Genomic DNA, 16,273 nt, shown 5'->3' on the forward strand with positions numbered 1-16,273 from the left:
TAAGGGCATAAATTCATTTTTCAAAGAGCATTTCTTAGACCTAGGCATAAAAATCCTAGCCCCTAATAATAACACTCGAAACATGCAACACTATACTCATTAACGCACTGAAGAAAAGGTCTAACGCTGGCACGTAATTCATTCAAAGATCACACAAATTTAAAATTCTAGATTGGTACCGTCACGCTGAATACATAGTGAAGAAAAAAAAACAGAATATTCCAATGCCTATCAATACATAAAAAAGGCGAAAAGAATAAAAATGTATTTCTAAAGGTCTTGAGCTGAAAGAAAGCAAAAGAACAAAAAATAATCTGCATTTGAATCGAATACCGAACATTACCATATGATTGGAATCAGTCGTTCTCCTGAATTCAAATTTTTTTCCCCTCTTGGAATAACATTCCATGCATAGCGTATGAAAGCACCGAAAAGAAAAATCCTGTGTATACTCCACTGTCTCTCTCTCTCTCTCCATGTATAACAAAAGAGCGTTTTTACATAATGCATGCGGTAGCGAATGTCTCCCCTCCTTTTGCCATTTTCCTAGGCATTTCTCGAACAAATTGAATTGAACATTCGTCTTGGCCTCAGTCGACAAAGAAAACAGAAGCATTAAGTGGAGATGTCCTGAATATTTTTAAATTATTCTTCCTCCAATAATAATAATAAAGAAACATGAGAAGATTTGAAAGTATTTCCTTTATTATTCAATTTTGACGATGAAATAGAAATTAATACCCTTCGGCAAATTCCATCCTTTATTATTATTATTACTATTGTTGCAATCTCTATTAATATATATATATTTTTGTTTTGATAATTCGAAAAAAGATGAGTATCTGGGAAAAAAATAATAATTTAGATTCCTCGTTTTTAATATGTATGTACGGAGAAATATTTTTGTCGTAAGTATTTATGATTATAACAGGGAAAATGAAATATCATTCGTTATTTTGAAATAGGATTAACCTTACAAAAAGAAGAAAGTTATTATTTGTGAGTTTTTATTTGCGTTGATTTTTTTGGATAGGAATTTAATAAAATGCATTAAGAATTCAATGTTTACTGGATATTTTTTTCTGATTTTAAATTGCTTTGATGAATGTATAGAGTGGGAACGTGTGTTCTGCACGTTTAAATTTTGGAATTCTATGGTCGTGTATATTCGAGCGATATCGCTTCTGTGGAATAGAGATAAGCTCTAACGACGCAAATTCACAATTTTAATATCATTAGCTTATCAGATTGGAGCAGAAATTGATATTTGAAAAAAAGAATGAACGAATAAAAAAAATTGTGCTTCTTTCCTCTTCATTGTGAAATAAACTTTTAAATATCAACAGCAGTAACAATTCACCGTAACATCGTGTTTAAGAATAGGTTAATCTCCATTTTCACCGTTTTTGTTGAAAATATATTGACAGTGAAAGGGGTCGATGTGTATGGTGGTCCAAAAGAAGAGTATTTGAGTTGATTCCAAAAGAAAATGGCGAAAGCTTCGTTCGCATTTAACCATTTAAGAGGTTATCAAAACTTCTCTGATCTTATTAATACACCACTGCCGCAATGGAAATGACATAATAAAATTTAACATAAATTGCGCTACCTACCATTTTTCGCAAGAAAAATATTTTTCTCGATTTTCTGCAGCTATCGAGCCCTTCCCCACCCCACCCAACACCATGAATAATAATGATAAAAACAAAGAGGAGAAATATTCCATTCTTTTCTATTATTTATACTGTATTCATATTTCTATACTTACCGGAAGGGCAAAAAAAAAACCCCCACAAACTCTCTCCTGTTATCAAACTTTAAATAAAAGTTGACTCCACCAAATAGAAGTTGATTTTGGCAGGTTGGGGGGGGGGGGGATTGAAACATGTTTGTCCTTAACCCTGTATATTCTTAAGGTACTTTAAAATACCAGGTTAGGTAATTTGTTTTGAGCTAATTGTTTCGAAAACATTATTTTTGTTAATTTTTTATCTTAATTTACAACTAAAATGACCTACCAAATAACTTACATGATAACTACTTATTATTGTCATTACATTTATGCTTTTACTTTAATTTTCTTCTGATTATACTTTTCAAAATGTCGGATATAATGAGTTAATAACAACATTACCCAATATCCTGGTTCTTCATTGTCGAAATAAGAGGGTTCCACGGAAAGGAAATGTTTCGGAACTGCCGAAATCAATCTCATAAAGGTAGATGAGATATCTCGTCATTGCCGCTGTAAAGGTTCAATCAATCTCAGTTTATTCGTAGAGCTGAATAAGGTGGGATTTGCGATTCTCATCTTAAATACAGGTGGCGCAAGCAAGGAATAAAACGTTACTTTGCATTGAATGTGGCATTCATGTTGGAAGAAAATCCAAGAAGCTAATCATTCATAACATATTTCAACAGTATCTTTTATGGACAGTGTGTGCGTTTTTATTTTCTCAATGTTTTTCTTCATTATTATTTCTTTAATTTTGGGCTATACGGTAATTGGCATCTATAATTGTCACAAACAATATATTTTCCTTCTCAGCAACACCATTGGATAATTTGCCTGTTGCGATGATTGAATACGTATTTCTCTTTAGACAGGTGCTGCATTGGTACATGTACCAACTGTTGTCTACGGAAAGAATGCTTGTCAAAGACAACTTCAACCGTAAGAACGTTCTTATCTGTTTTTGGTTATTTCTAAGCGAATTCTTCTTAATGATTCAAATTACTATCGTTATCTATATATTTAATAGAAAATTATTCTGCTCACGTTGTTGCTGTTGTTGCTGATTGATGATGAAGAATCCTCTTTGACGTAGATTGTGGATCCATGAACGGTTTGGAAGTGTTGAACCAGATCCCACCACGAACTCTGCTTCGATTGGCATTTTGCGCAAATTGGACGTGATGGGCCACCGCCTGAATTACACAAAGAGATAGAATTATATAGACGTGATGGATGCTATAATACTATGGTTTTCAAAAAAACTAGGTTTTGTGTAAGAATTTGATTACTTTTTTGTTTAATAAAAATGAAACGTGAGGATCTTACGGGAAGGAGGAGGAGTAGTCGACCCATTGCCATGTTGGCATCTGCAGGAAAATCTGAGTTTACAGCCTTGTTTCTTGTGCTCGATCAGCTTGTGTATTCCGGGGAAGACCTCTTTGCAGTTTCCGCATATCAATATGTCTGGTTCACCTGCAAGGATTCATGATAACGGTATTTATGAACTCTTTTGTAGCGATATAATATTACATATTCAACTAAATAACCAGCAGATGGCGTTAGTCCTCCACGATTGTAACTGAATGTTGTGGGGGATGCATATTTATATACAGACGGGGGTTAAAGTTGTGTTAGTCATATTGTTAACAATTCTGACCAAGTTCAGAAATACAATCTAAATGTGCTAAACTTTTAAAACAAAAAAGTAAACTGAATCACAGCTTCAGTAATTCGCCTCTAAATTATGAAATCACAAATATTTTAGTATGGGAACCTATGGCAACAATTCTAGTAAAACCTTCTTTTTTTTCAAAATGAGGATTATTGACTTACACCACTTTAACTTTAACCCGTCCATATGCTTGTATGCATCACTTAAGCGAAGCCAGTCGAGACTTCGAGTCGTTAAGATGCTCGACTTCAATGTAAATAGTTAATAGTCCATTAGCAATTTTAATAATTAGTAGGAAATAAGTAATAAAGTATTTTACTTCAATCAAGTATAATATGCTGAATTCTTTCACTATAAGCTAAGTGATTATATACATGCTTCTCACTCCTACAATTCATCAGTAAATCATTTATAATTCGTGCGCCAGTAATACCGGAACAATTTTATGAACAATTTCCAATTACACTAATTTCGTGATACAAATCGCGTCTCCTTGAGATCCATTTTAGGTGACGCAATTATAACGGTGCCCGGAATGAAACACACGATAATTATATTTGTGTCGAGACAGAGAAAACCAATTTTTTTTTTTTCATTTTATATAAATGCCTCTTTTTTCAAATACAGATACAAACAAAAGCAAGTGGCTTTGCCAATTGAACTGCAGGATAATTCTCTTGCACAACAACTCCAACTGGTATATTTCTGCATCCCAGTTTTGAGTCGCGGCGACAGCAACGTTTTATTAAATATCATGTATAGTCAGAGCATTTACATGAAATTTGGATTGGGAGGTAACTTGTTGAATTGGATAGCATCGTGGTTAAAGGGTGGTAATTAATCGTGGTAGTTAGGGGTGAACAGGAGTTTTTCTGATTGCACAGGTGTCACAAGTGGACTCCCACAGTGTGTATTTAGCCCCATATATATATAAATACTATAATTTATTTCGATAAACGCGACCAGGAAATTGATGGGATTGTTAGAAAATTGATTGTTGGCATTAAATTAATGGCTATAGTTCGGAATCAAAGCGATACGGAGCTGCTCTAGACCAACTTGAATAAGACTGCTGCACGGGAAAATGAATGGAGCATGTCTTTTAGCGTTCGCAAGTGCGTGGTCACTCATTCTCATTCGAACTACCCTCGTTTTACTTAAGTGTTGAACGTTAAAAATATTCCCGATGCGACTACGATACTTGAGAATGATTTGGATGTGAGTAGAATAATAAATATTTTTTCCACAAAATTAGCGATAAATCACTAAGTTAATTGTTTAGGAATATAATTTTGACGTGCGAATTACACGCAAAAAATAACGGTATGTTTATTGTTCTAATCCAGAGGTCGTTGGAAAGATTTCAGAAGGTTCGTGAACTTTGTGTGAGAAAACTCATCAGAGGTGAATCTCATTGTTTTCGCCTTGCTCTGTTTTCTGAATGATATTTTGTAAAGGAGTCCTTATTGGCACAGGGGAGTCCGTCGAACACATAGCGTGCCTTTTATACATCTTACCATCCTTATAGCTCCAGGGGAGAGGGGCAATAAAATTGATCAACTCAATTGAATGACGATTGATATGAATGATTTCTAAAGTGCAATTGATTTTCTGAGTGGAGCATTGTAATTATTTTCAAAGCATTTCTAATATAGTCATCTAAATACTGACGCAAAATATTTCGCTGATTTCATTAAATGTTTTCATTCTTGAAATATGCATAAAAAGGAGAAAGTACAGAAAAAAAAAAATGAATGAATTCCTATAAAAAAACACAGTCCATGGAATTTCCAGAATCTAAAAAGAAATCAAAAGAAATAGTAATTAAATGACGTTTTTTTTCTCCCATTAAATGCCAAAACCAATTAGATACTAATAACACGTTTTAGTTAATGTACTCCTTAATGGACGCAGAAAATGCTTTCCACGTCTTTATTATTATCATTATTTGATTTAAAAAAAAAATGGATATTTTTGAAGCCTATACACATTGGAATCGTTTTTATTTTATCTTTTGGTCTTTAAATCGTAATCGAAATGTTTTTAGTGTCCTTAAAACCGTTAATTTTCGTTAATTGATTGCAACATCCGAAGTTTTTTTTTGTGTGTGTGTGTGTGATTAAATTAACATATTTTCGTTTTTATCTCCGATAACTGCGAATTGTCATTGAGTGCGGAATTTCAATAAGATTTCCCTAATAGCTGCAAATTTAATTATTTTATGTTAGGCAGTGCGTTATTGCATCGACGATAATTACAGCTTTTATAGTTCTGTCCTATACAAGACTGTCCGAAATTGTTTTCACGGCGGATATCTCTGCAACCGTTGACTTTCGAATCATAATTTCAATTACAAAAGAGTTTTTCAAATGACTCGCAGTTGCTTAAAATCTCCAAAATTTGTTTGAGAGGTCGTATACATGGAAAAAAAATAAATAAAGAAATTAACTTTTTATACAGTCCCCGTGTGTTCAAGAACCCAGTTACAAAGCTGTTGTCCTGTCTCTTCTGAGGCCAGAAAACAAATTTCACGTTTCTAAATGCAATATTCATTGAGATATTCGGAAAACGGAGGAAATTTGGGAAAGAACAGCGTTGAATGCGGAAAAATGGTTTCACTCGTATTTGACACTGTGTTTTTCCCAAATTTCCTCTGTTTTTCGAATTAGAATATCTCAGTGAATATTGCACTTAAAAACGTGGAATTCATTTTTTGTTGTCCTCAGATTAGACAGGGCAACAGCTTTCTAATAGAGAGGGCTTTTGAGCACACGGGAGCTGTATAAAAAGTTAATTTCTTTATTTTTTTAATGTATAATGAAAAAGAAAATGACGAAAATTCAGCGAAATTTCAATTTGACGAAATTGCAATATTTTATAGCGCCCCCTCAACAGATTCCTTCTCACGAGAGCGAAAAGGAAATTTTTTTTCTGGAGAAAAAAAAAACCGTGTCATCAGAAATCTACTAAAATTTATAATTCAACGAAAATCTCTCATTATATTTGGCGCATTTGGCATCCTGTGGTTTATACTATAATGAAAATTTTGTCAACGTTTGATTTATAGATGAAGAATTTCATACTTTGCCTGATTGTGTTTAGGCATTCTGTAGAATGTCTTTCGATTATACGTTACTAGGCATTCTACAGAATTCCTAGTAAAGTATAGAATAAAATCGGTATTCCATACTTTGCCTGAAACGACCAGCATTCTATGGATTTCATAATGCCTGGATTTCATAATTTTGCCAATATAACATATACAAATACAAGGCCACATCATCATCATCATCATCATCATCAATGTTTGGTGTCCCAATTAGGAAAAGCTTAGGCAAGTTTTGCCCATTACTTTAACACTAAGTAGTATAACACGAGTTGTGGATCATGTAAATATGAAGAAATATGATTCTATGAGAAAAAAAAAAATCCCAGAATTTGCACAGTGGTCAGAAAGAAAAAGGCATAGCATCTGCTACCATTTTGTTGAATCCCTGTACGTGGGAAAATATAGAAAACTGCAACCGATAAAGAGGGACCATATCCAAATATTTGAGGCTGCTCGAGTCTGCGATACGCTTTTGAGGAAAAGGAGCAGAGGAGGTCTCCCAGGGATATGGCCAAGGAGCTAAACATGAAGTTATTGGTAAATAACACACGAGAGTTCAAATTATAGCAAAGAGTAAGTATTATACTAAACACCTGAACTCACCATGAGTTCAGGTGTTTAGTGTAATTAAGAAAATTTACCAAGTTGTAAATGCTGACTACATATACCACTTCACTTAGGGCCGTATTCACCGACGTGGTTTAAACCGTAGTCACAATTTTTGGATAAGAGATCTACATAGATTGGTTAAAAAATCTGAATTTAACCAATCCGTGTCGGTCTCTTATCAAGAAATTGTGATTATAGTTTAAACCATGTCGGTGAATACGGCCCTTAGTGTCACCTGATGATCACAAAAGCAGTTCCTTCTCGGGATAGAGAAGGCGGGACATCACAACAGTCAAAATGCCCAAACGAGGTGGCAATTTTCAAGACCCCCTCAAATACATTTTAAGATTTCAAGTGACTGCACGTCACTCTTGAAACATTTTTGTAATTGAGAGTATGTTTCAAAAGTCAACAGTTACAGAGATATACACTGTGCAAACAATTTTTGGGGCAGACTGTTTTTCAATGTTTTTTAAGTACAATGCGTCTTTCTTCTCGAAACAGGGGAACTTTCAATTGTACTAGCAGTTGCGTAAGATCCCGTCGTCTGTGGGTGCTCGTTCTCAGCTCGTAGCAGCTGTTTGTCCTTAGCAATGGTGTAGGACAGTGATGGATGAGCCAAGCACTTTCAAGAGTGGGCCAAAAATTAAAAAGAAATTTTGGCGCGAACGAATATATAATTTATTTGATAATTTTTGTCGAACCACGGTCTTCTCTGCACACGAGGACTAATTAGACGGGAGCCTACAATTTATTGACGATTCTGAACGCATGGAATTTTATCTTTTTTTTATATATTCACCTAGAGGTTGGTGTGCTAACCCCTCCGTGTTGGACACTCTGCGGACACTCTTTTTCTGTGGTCATGTCACCGTTTCTGCTGTCCAAACCTTCCTGCCCGCGTCAGGAAAGTTTCTGACAAAGATACCGGATACCGAACACTCGAAACTTCTAAACATCCTTTAGTACTTTAGGCGATTAACTTATCGGCCTGGGGCTTCCGGGCCCGGTATAATTTATTGTCAAATATTTCTATACTGTTAATTTTATCATATTCGGCGGGCCGTATGATGATGCAACGGCCGTCTCTTAGCGGGCCGTAGTTTGCTCATCACTGGCGTAGGATTTGAAAGTTTCGAGTAATCGTCCTATCCAGATCACGGCCTTCCACTCTGTCTCAAAGAAGAGATGTAAGCAGGTGGTGGAAGAAAACTTGGCCCATGCTGGAAGCTGCGAGTGTTTGTGTTGGGAACTTAACGTGAAGCTTGTTTCTGTATAATGCTTGTTATAGTCATACCATCTGTATTTCGAACTTTGAGAGAAGCGTAACGGCTGGAAATTGTGGTGGTGGCCATATGACCAGTTATCTTGGACATTGCCATATCTTTGCGTAATTTTGTTTCTGAATTTTCATAAAGATCTCCCGTTTTTTCTCGACGAGGCCAGTTTTCATTTTTGTTCTTCACTGCAATCAAAGATTAAAATTATTTTGCAACCTTATAAATTGTGTTATGAATTATAATTATGCCTGTAGATATCAATATTTTGTTTCCCGCATAATTTGTCGTGTTAAACTCTATTTTTTTCCCCGTAGAATTCGTTTTAATTTACTGTTTACCGATTTACAGACGAGCTTCAATTTCCGTCATTGGTGATCTTAGCAATACAGTCGAATCCCGTTATAACGAACTCCAAAAGACCGGATAAATCACTTCGTTATAATGAAATTTCGTTACAAAGGAATCCCAGGCTTTAACATTAGCATTATTCCAATGCAAACTTATCTGGGGATTAGAAAAGTGTTCGTTAATACGAGATTTTTGCTATAACGATATTGGTTAAAACGGGATTCGACTATATATATATGGCAACTTTCTCATTTTTGGCATCATATTTGATAACTATTGGCAATTTTCCGTGTTTAAAATCCCTATTTCCGCATGTTTTCCTCGATTGAACACGGTGAGCCTTGGATTGCAAGAACTGGGAGATTTTTTAGGAATTAATCATTTTTGTGCAAATCACAATATTAGGATTTTTCTATAGAGATAAGATAAATCGGAAGAATCTCTGTGGTTTCCAATCAGAAGCTTTTAATAAGGCTACAAAATCAGAAGGCTTCCGGGTGAATAAGAAGCATTGACCCTCATGGGGGTTAGTTTGAAACACCTTGTTGACGAGTGACTATCTCTTGCAAAACGAGCTAAATTAATTTAACGCTTGTTAGCGCATGATTTATCATAATATTGATTCTAAATTAACATACGTGAAAAGGCGGAAGTACGTGAAACCTGATAGTAATTTATTGAATCTCCGCTTTGTGAACAATAGGCGCGCTGTCTCCAATGCATCTCGACGAAAACCAAGAATTAATTACCGGAAAATCTAATTCACCTACGAAAACATCTCAGCTGGAAAGCGTGTTCCGTCCAATCACCAAAGTGGATACGGAATTCGGAGCACTTTCTTGTTGGATGAGATGCCGCTTTGACGCAGGTGCGACAGTTTTCCGGGCGGGAATTCTTGTCACACACATATAAGCAGTTTCCTTCAAAACGCAGACATTTGGGAAATCTTTGGGAATCGAAATCCCATTTAAAAGGAGACCACCAAAACCCACACGCACACCCTACATTCAACGAACAATGGCGGAACGTGTTGTTGAAGGTGCAAAAGTGGAATTCTGCCGTTTAATGTTTCCTCCACCTCACCCTCTTCTTTTGGGAGCAATCTTCTCTAATGGAGCAAAGAGTTCAGAAACTCGTCCAATTAATTTGAATGCGCACGCGAACGTCGAACGCCCCCACCCCCGCCCCACCGCCCCATTACTACCGGGTATAATACTTTGATGAAAGCAATTTGTGATGTTTCTACATCCGGAAGGAGGTGTACAGTTTCCGCAAAGTTCTCCATTTCCCGGAGAAACTTGTATGTGCGCAGCCATTAAAATTTTCGGGAAGGTTTTTAGAAAACTTTATTATTATTAGAGGGATTTCCCAACACTCTCTGGGACCTTTTCAAAACAACGATATGTTTATGATTTTTATCGTTGGAAGCAGTTCCTTTTCAATTTCGGAACATTTATCGCTGAAAAGAGTTTCTTGTTTTTTGAAACTTGTCCCCATACGAAGTGTTCGTGGTTTCATTATGTAAGTTTCAGATAGAGAAACGTCTCTAGAAATATATTTAACAAAATTCTTAACCATACTTTATACAATTTTAACTCATTAAAATTATGTTCTCTAATTAGGTTACAAAGAGAACTTACTCCGGTTATCAAGTTTGGGTCTTGGAATTGAATTATTGAGAATCAGTCAATGTATTATTGGATTCGGAAAGGCGAAAAGTACAGAAGACGTTCTTCTTAATTACCTTTCAAATGTAAATACAGTGTATAATAACAGATGTAAAGTGGCATCATTATTTTTGGACATCAACAAAGCTTTCGGCATTTCAGAAAAGTCATAGTATTCTTCTAACTGTACTTTGATAATTCGGGGTTTACCACTTGAAATTTTAAGTAATTAACAAGTTACAAACAGAGTTCAAAGGCTGAAAGTCAATTCGGTTTCCATCGGTTTCCATTTCCTCAGTTTATCGAATTCGAGAATATCTTAGTGAATATTGTTCTTAGAAACATGTAATTTCTTTTGTGCATCAGGAGGGTGCAGGGCAACAACTTTCTAATTGAGTTTTGGGGCACACGGGCACTGCATAAAAAATTATTTTATTTTATTTCAATAATTATACGTATCCCCTGGAAACATGAATGATACATCTGAGTACATGTTATTTGGAAACTTTTTGAAGAAAGTATATCTCTAGACTCAATGGGTCGCCAGTTGAATGTCATACCCCTGTTTGCTATGCATTCCATATATATATGTGGATCTCTTTCTTTCATTTTCTATTTTCCATTATCATTGTATCTGCATACATATAATGACCATTATTTTTCGAGTCTCACAAACCAGCTTAACCCTAAAATGCAATGTATATGTATTTCGATTAAATGAATAAATTATGCTGTATTAAATGTATCGAAGATATTTTTTTAGATATCTGTAAAACATTTGATAATGTCAACCATTCTATATTAATTAATGAACTTGATTCCTGTGTAATTAGAGGAAATATTCTGAATTGGTTCATCTCTCCTACCTTCACAATCGTCAACATAGAGTTAAAGTGCAGAATCAATTAAGTAATTATATTACAATAAACAGAAGAGTCCCTCGGATCAAATTTGGCCCCATTACTTTTCATTTTTATAAATGATTTCTGCAAATTAAACATTTTCGGAACCATGATAACGTATGCAAATGATTTGGGAATATTGTATTCTTCAAACGACATTAATACGCTAACAGTTGGGATCAACCAAGACCTTCGTGCAATTAGAAAATTGTTTGTTGCAAGTGATCTAACCCTAAATCTTACTAAAACTAAATATATTCATTTTAATTTAATTAACACTGAATTTGATCTAAACTTAAAATTCCATAGTCCAACCTGTACTTTAAACCCCGATTGCTCTTGTAATAAAATACTTAAAGTTGAACTAATTAAATACCTGGGTCTCCAAATCAATCAGAATTTAGAATGGAAAACACATACTGACGAAATTTCAAAGAAACTCCGCTTTACTGTATATAAACTTTTTTATCCTAAACACAAAGTTACAACCAAGTTTTTGAATGATTTATATTATGCGCTGTTTTATTCCGCTATATATATATGAACTATGGTATAATAATCTGGGGTGGAGACTATAAAACAAATTTGCAATCAATAGTGTCAATTCAAAATCGATGTTTTAGGACCGTGAATACTGTTAGTTCTCCTCATACTCCAATATACAGAAACTTAAAATTATTACCTTTTAGACATAATGTTATATACCGATTTCTTCTCACGCTATACCGGGATAAGTCATTATGTGTTGTAAATAACAATGTACCACTGGGGCGACCAACTCAAATTTTTACTATACCGCACTGTCGAAAATAAATTTTCCGGAAACATTACTACTTAGCTCCTAAACTTTACAATGCATTACCTTTAGAAAAATTCAAAATTTACCTACCTACACAAAATTCAAAAACACCATTTTCAAATTAATCTTATCAATAGACGATATTGACGTATACTTTCATATCCAATAGCGAAATTCTTACTACTTTTATGCCTGCGTGTGCCATAATTCCATCTAACTCAGTAACAGATATGAAATTTATTTAAATGTATTACAGGAAAATTGTATTTGGATATAGTGTTTTCATTTGTAATAGTATATAATTGCGAATGTGTGTGTATAAATAACAATTATTTATACTGTTTGATATATAGATGCATTCTATATTTAACGAATTTACTATCTGCCCTTTCCCTTCTACTAATAGTTTGATCGTAAAAATTGTCTACGGTCGACTGTACAGGCACCGGCCTCTTGTCGAGTAACAATATATTTTACATTGTGATTTATTCCCCCATCTTGAATTGGAATGAATTTGATTTGAATTTGAAAAAAAAAAAAATTCACCTTCTTGAGAATTTTTGTTTAATTCAGATTCCGAAAGAATTCATGGATAAAATTATTTCCACTACCCCTTACCGTTGCTGTAAAGTGCATTCAATGACAGTTGCTGCTTTTCTGAAATCCTTGGCGTCTTTGCTAATGGTCTCGGTCCCAATGGAAAACCGATGACTTCTGTTCTCTGTTTCTTCATGGGAGGGATCGCTTGCCGACTCAGTCCCAGAAACCTAAAGGCAATAAAGAGTAATGCATTATAGTGTCTTGGGAATATAATACGATGTATTCATATAATATTTGAATGCTGAAGGATAATTTCCGTCCCTAAAAACGATCGTTAATCATTGAAATTCTGTCTCCCCACTGTGACACGACACCGCATAGATATTTCAAAGATAATGGAGGATGTATCGAGAGACATCTCTTTGACCTCAAGTTTTCATCGGTTTTTTTAACGATTTCCGAAACCTGATACCTACACTCCCAGCATTAAAGACGCAGATTCAATAACTGTGCACGTGATACCTTGGGAAATCGATCCTCTTAAATCATGTGGACATTTGTGTTTTGTGCATGTCACTGCTGTCCATGAGATAATTAATTCCGATTGGATTTCCAATTTCTGCTGACGTTGTCTTCGAGGCGGAAGTGTGATAAGTGGGTTTTCAGACGAATCTAATAGCGGGGGGGGGGGCAATTTATGTGACGTTTGAGGGAATGTGTAATGTGTCAATGTTGTCGATAGAGCAATTCTATAATTCTTCAGATCATAGGTAAAGATATCGCATCTTTTCCAGTGGCACCATTAGTGCTTAGCTTATTAGGTCGCGTTGATAAATATTGCTGAGGTAGCTGTGGGGGAAAAAACCATTCAGTTCTTCTCCATCAAGAGACCCATCGCGCCAAATAATGAATTATTCAACAAGATCATGGCTTTGACCAAGGGAACTAGTGACTATACAAAGTTAATGGCTGCACCGATAATGTTCATTTACTACCTGGCACATCTTCCCTGAGACTAATAGGGTGGGGAGGGGGAAAGACAAGGGTAATGCCGGTCATGGGGTAATGGCTGTAAAAATATACAGTCAAACCTCGTTAGTGCGTCACCCGGTTAACACGTCACTCCGCTTACCGGGTCACTTTTTTGAAGTCCCCATTGTTCTCAGGCAGGAATTGGCATAGAGGCCGTTTAACGAGTCACTCCGCCTACCAAGTCATATTTTTGCTCTCTCAAGTGTGACTCAGTAACGAGGTTTGACTGTATTTACATAGAAAATCATATCTGTCCACTCCACGAGGGGCACCAAATTCGGCATGGAAGAGAGAGAACGTATTGACAGAAAAAATGAAGTAGAAATGACATTTTTCTGCTCTAGAAAAGGTGCCAAATCCGAGATGAAAGAGCAAATAATTCGAGATTGACCAAAAATAAATTTCCCTCCGCTCTACGAGGCACGCCAAATCTCATATGAAAGAGGGAAAAAAATATTGACCAAAAATATGACGGAAAATGATATCTGTCTGCTCTAGGAGGGACACCAAATCCGAAGAGGAAGGGCAACAAAATATTGACCGAAAACAATTAAGGAAGAGTTAGGCTTGGCCCTTGAAAGTTTTTTTGAATGAAAAAATAAAATTACCTTATTTTAAAATGATATCTGTGTGTCTGCTCTGCAATAGGTGCTAAATCTGTCCGTTCTACAGTAGAAGAGGCACCAAATCCGAGGTGAAAGAGGGAAAAAAAGTTGGTAAACAAAAAAAATTAGGGAAAAATATTTTTGTACAGGAGGGGTGCCAAATCCGAGGTGAGACGGCGCAAAAATAAATTGTTAAGAATTTTTTGAATTGGTACCGAAAATTGATTCAGAAATTTTGTCTCGAGCCACCCCTGGCAATACCGTTTGCATGCTCATATGAAATTCTTTACTATAAAAATATTTCCAGATATTGGTTCACATAGACGTGAGAAATGTTTCTATCAACGGTATGTATCATCTTTATATTGATGAAGATTTCCTATTGTGTAAAAATTAATGGCCAAGGGAATTTATACGGCAAAATATCCGAATAAATATTCATATAGGAGAATTCAACTTGAATAAACGGTTTGTGCAGAGACATAGTTACAACGTGATTCTAGTTGCCGTTACACATGAGTCTGGGAATTACCCCGGAAATTGCATTACCATAAATGACTCAAATTAAGTCATCGACGATTTGTCAAAATCGCGGAGGCTTAACGTTTCATTCCAGGCAACTGCCCTTTACGGGGGGGAAGGTTCAGTAATCCCACGGAAGTAACTTCAATTTACCAAGATCACGCTTGTCATCCATTACTGCAGGAAAGATATGTCCAGTTCCGAAAGCTCTCGGAGTGAAATCTCATCCACCAACTGAGATCACCTTCCATGAGGGTAGGGCAATAACAACAAATGCAATGGGAAATGGAGCAGAATATTACCTTCGTACGGTGGAGGAAAAAAAGAGTGACACTGTCCAAGAAGAGGACAAAACTCGGAGAGGCAATTTCACTTGATGGGAACGCACTCCAGGACGCTTTCGTCCGTCCTCATTCAATTTCACCAGAAAGAAGCATAAAAGGAAGAAGGCGGTGTAATATTAATAGGATTAAGCATTCGGAGCGGTTTTTCCCAAATTTTCTTAGAATAGTTCCCTTTTTCCAAGTTTTCAATTTCCTTTCAGAAATATATATTTATTCACATCTTCCCTATCGATTCTCTCAGCTCGAATTTCAAGAAAGTTTTTAAAAATTGAGACAATAAAAAAAGCATTAATTTAAGATTTTAATTTTTACTTTAATAAGAAATTCTATAGTTTAAAAGTTAATGCCAGAGGGAATTAACTATTCATATACGATAGTTTAACTTGAATATGCGTTTGTGCAGAGATAGTTACAGCGCGATTCTAGTCGCCATTACAAATGTTGTCTCAGAATTATCCCGGAAATTGCATTACCATAACTGACTCAAATTAAGTCATTGACGATTTGTCAAAATCACGGGGGCTTAACGTTCCATTCCTGGCAACTACCTTTTACGGGGAAGGTCCAGTAATTCCACGGAAGTAACTTCAATTTACCAAGATCACGCTTGTCAGCCATTACTGCAGGAAAGATTTGTCCAGTCCCGAAAGTTCTCGAACTGAGATCACATTCCACGAAGGGTAGAGCCAATAACAACATATACAATGGGGGGGGGGGGAATGGAGCAGAATATTACCCTTACGTAGGAATAAAAAGAGGGACACCGTCCAAGAACAAGAGGACAAAACTCGTAGAGGCAATCTCACTTGATGGGACGGACACACATGCGCACGCATAAACCCAGGACACTTTTGTCCGTCCTCATTCAATTTCACCAGAAGGAGCAAAAAAAAAAAAAAACAATTTCCAACGTAAAAAGGAAAAGCCAGTGTAATACTTAATAGGATTAAACGTCCAGGGAGGTTTTTCAAAACTTTCTTAGAAAATAGCTCCTTTATTTTCCTTTCAGGAGTTATTATTTTTTTCCATCTTCCCTATTAATGCTCGAATTTCTTGAAAGTTTAAATTTTAAAGACCTTAAAAAAGCATTAATTTTGATAAAGCTTATT

At 35.6% G+C, this 16,273-nt stretch overlaps 1 protein-coding gene across 5 annotated transcripts in view; it reads right to left on the reverse strand.

The window, feature by feature from the left end:
* LOC149074904 (uncharacterized) overlaps window positions 1-16,273 on the reverse strand; it is a 177,426-nt gene that overhangs the window by 14,576 nt on the left and 146,577 nt on the right. For all 5 annotated transcript variants that reach the window (XM_089245850.1, XM_089245854.1, XM_089245853.1 and 2 more), the window contains exons 4-6: window positions 12,740-12,888; window positions 3,062-3,208; window positions 2,780-2,928 (exon numbers count right to left, since the gene is read on the reverse strand). In XM_089245850.1, the coding sequence (XP_089101976.1) occupies window positions 2,780-2,928; window positions 3,062-3,208; window positions 12,740-12,888 (445 nt within the window). The remainder of the gene's footprint in view (window positions 1-2,779; window positions 2,929-3,061; window positions 3,209-12,739; window positions 12,889-16,273) is intronic.

The sequence above is a fragment of the Pholcus phalangioides genome, unplaced genomic scaffold (genome assembly GCF_987345545.1).
Source record: "Pholcus phalangioides strain wild (caught in Gottingen) unplaced genomic scaffold, Ppha-v1.0 ptg000016l_1, whole genome shotgun sequence".
Classification (NCBI taxonomy): domain Eukaryota; kingdom Metazoa; phylum Arthropoda; class Arachnida; order Araneae; family Pholcidae; genus Pholcus; species Pholcus phalangioides.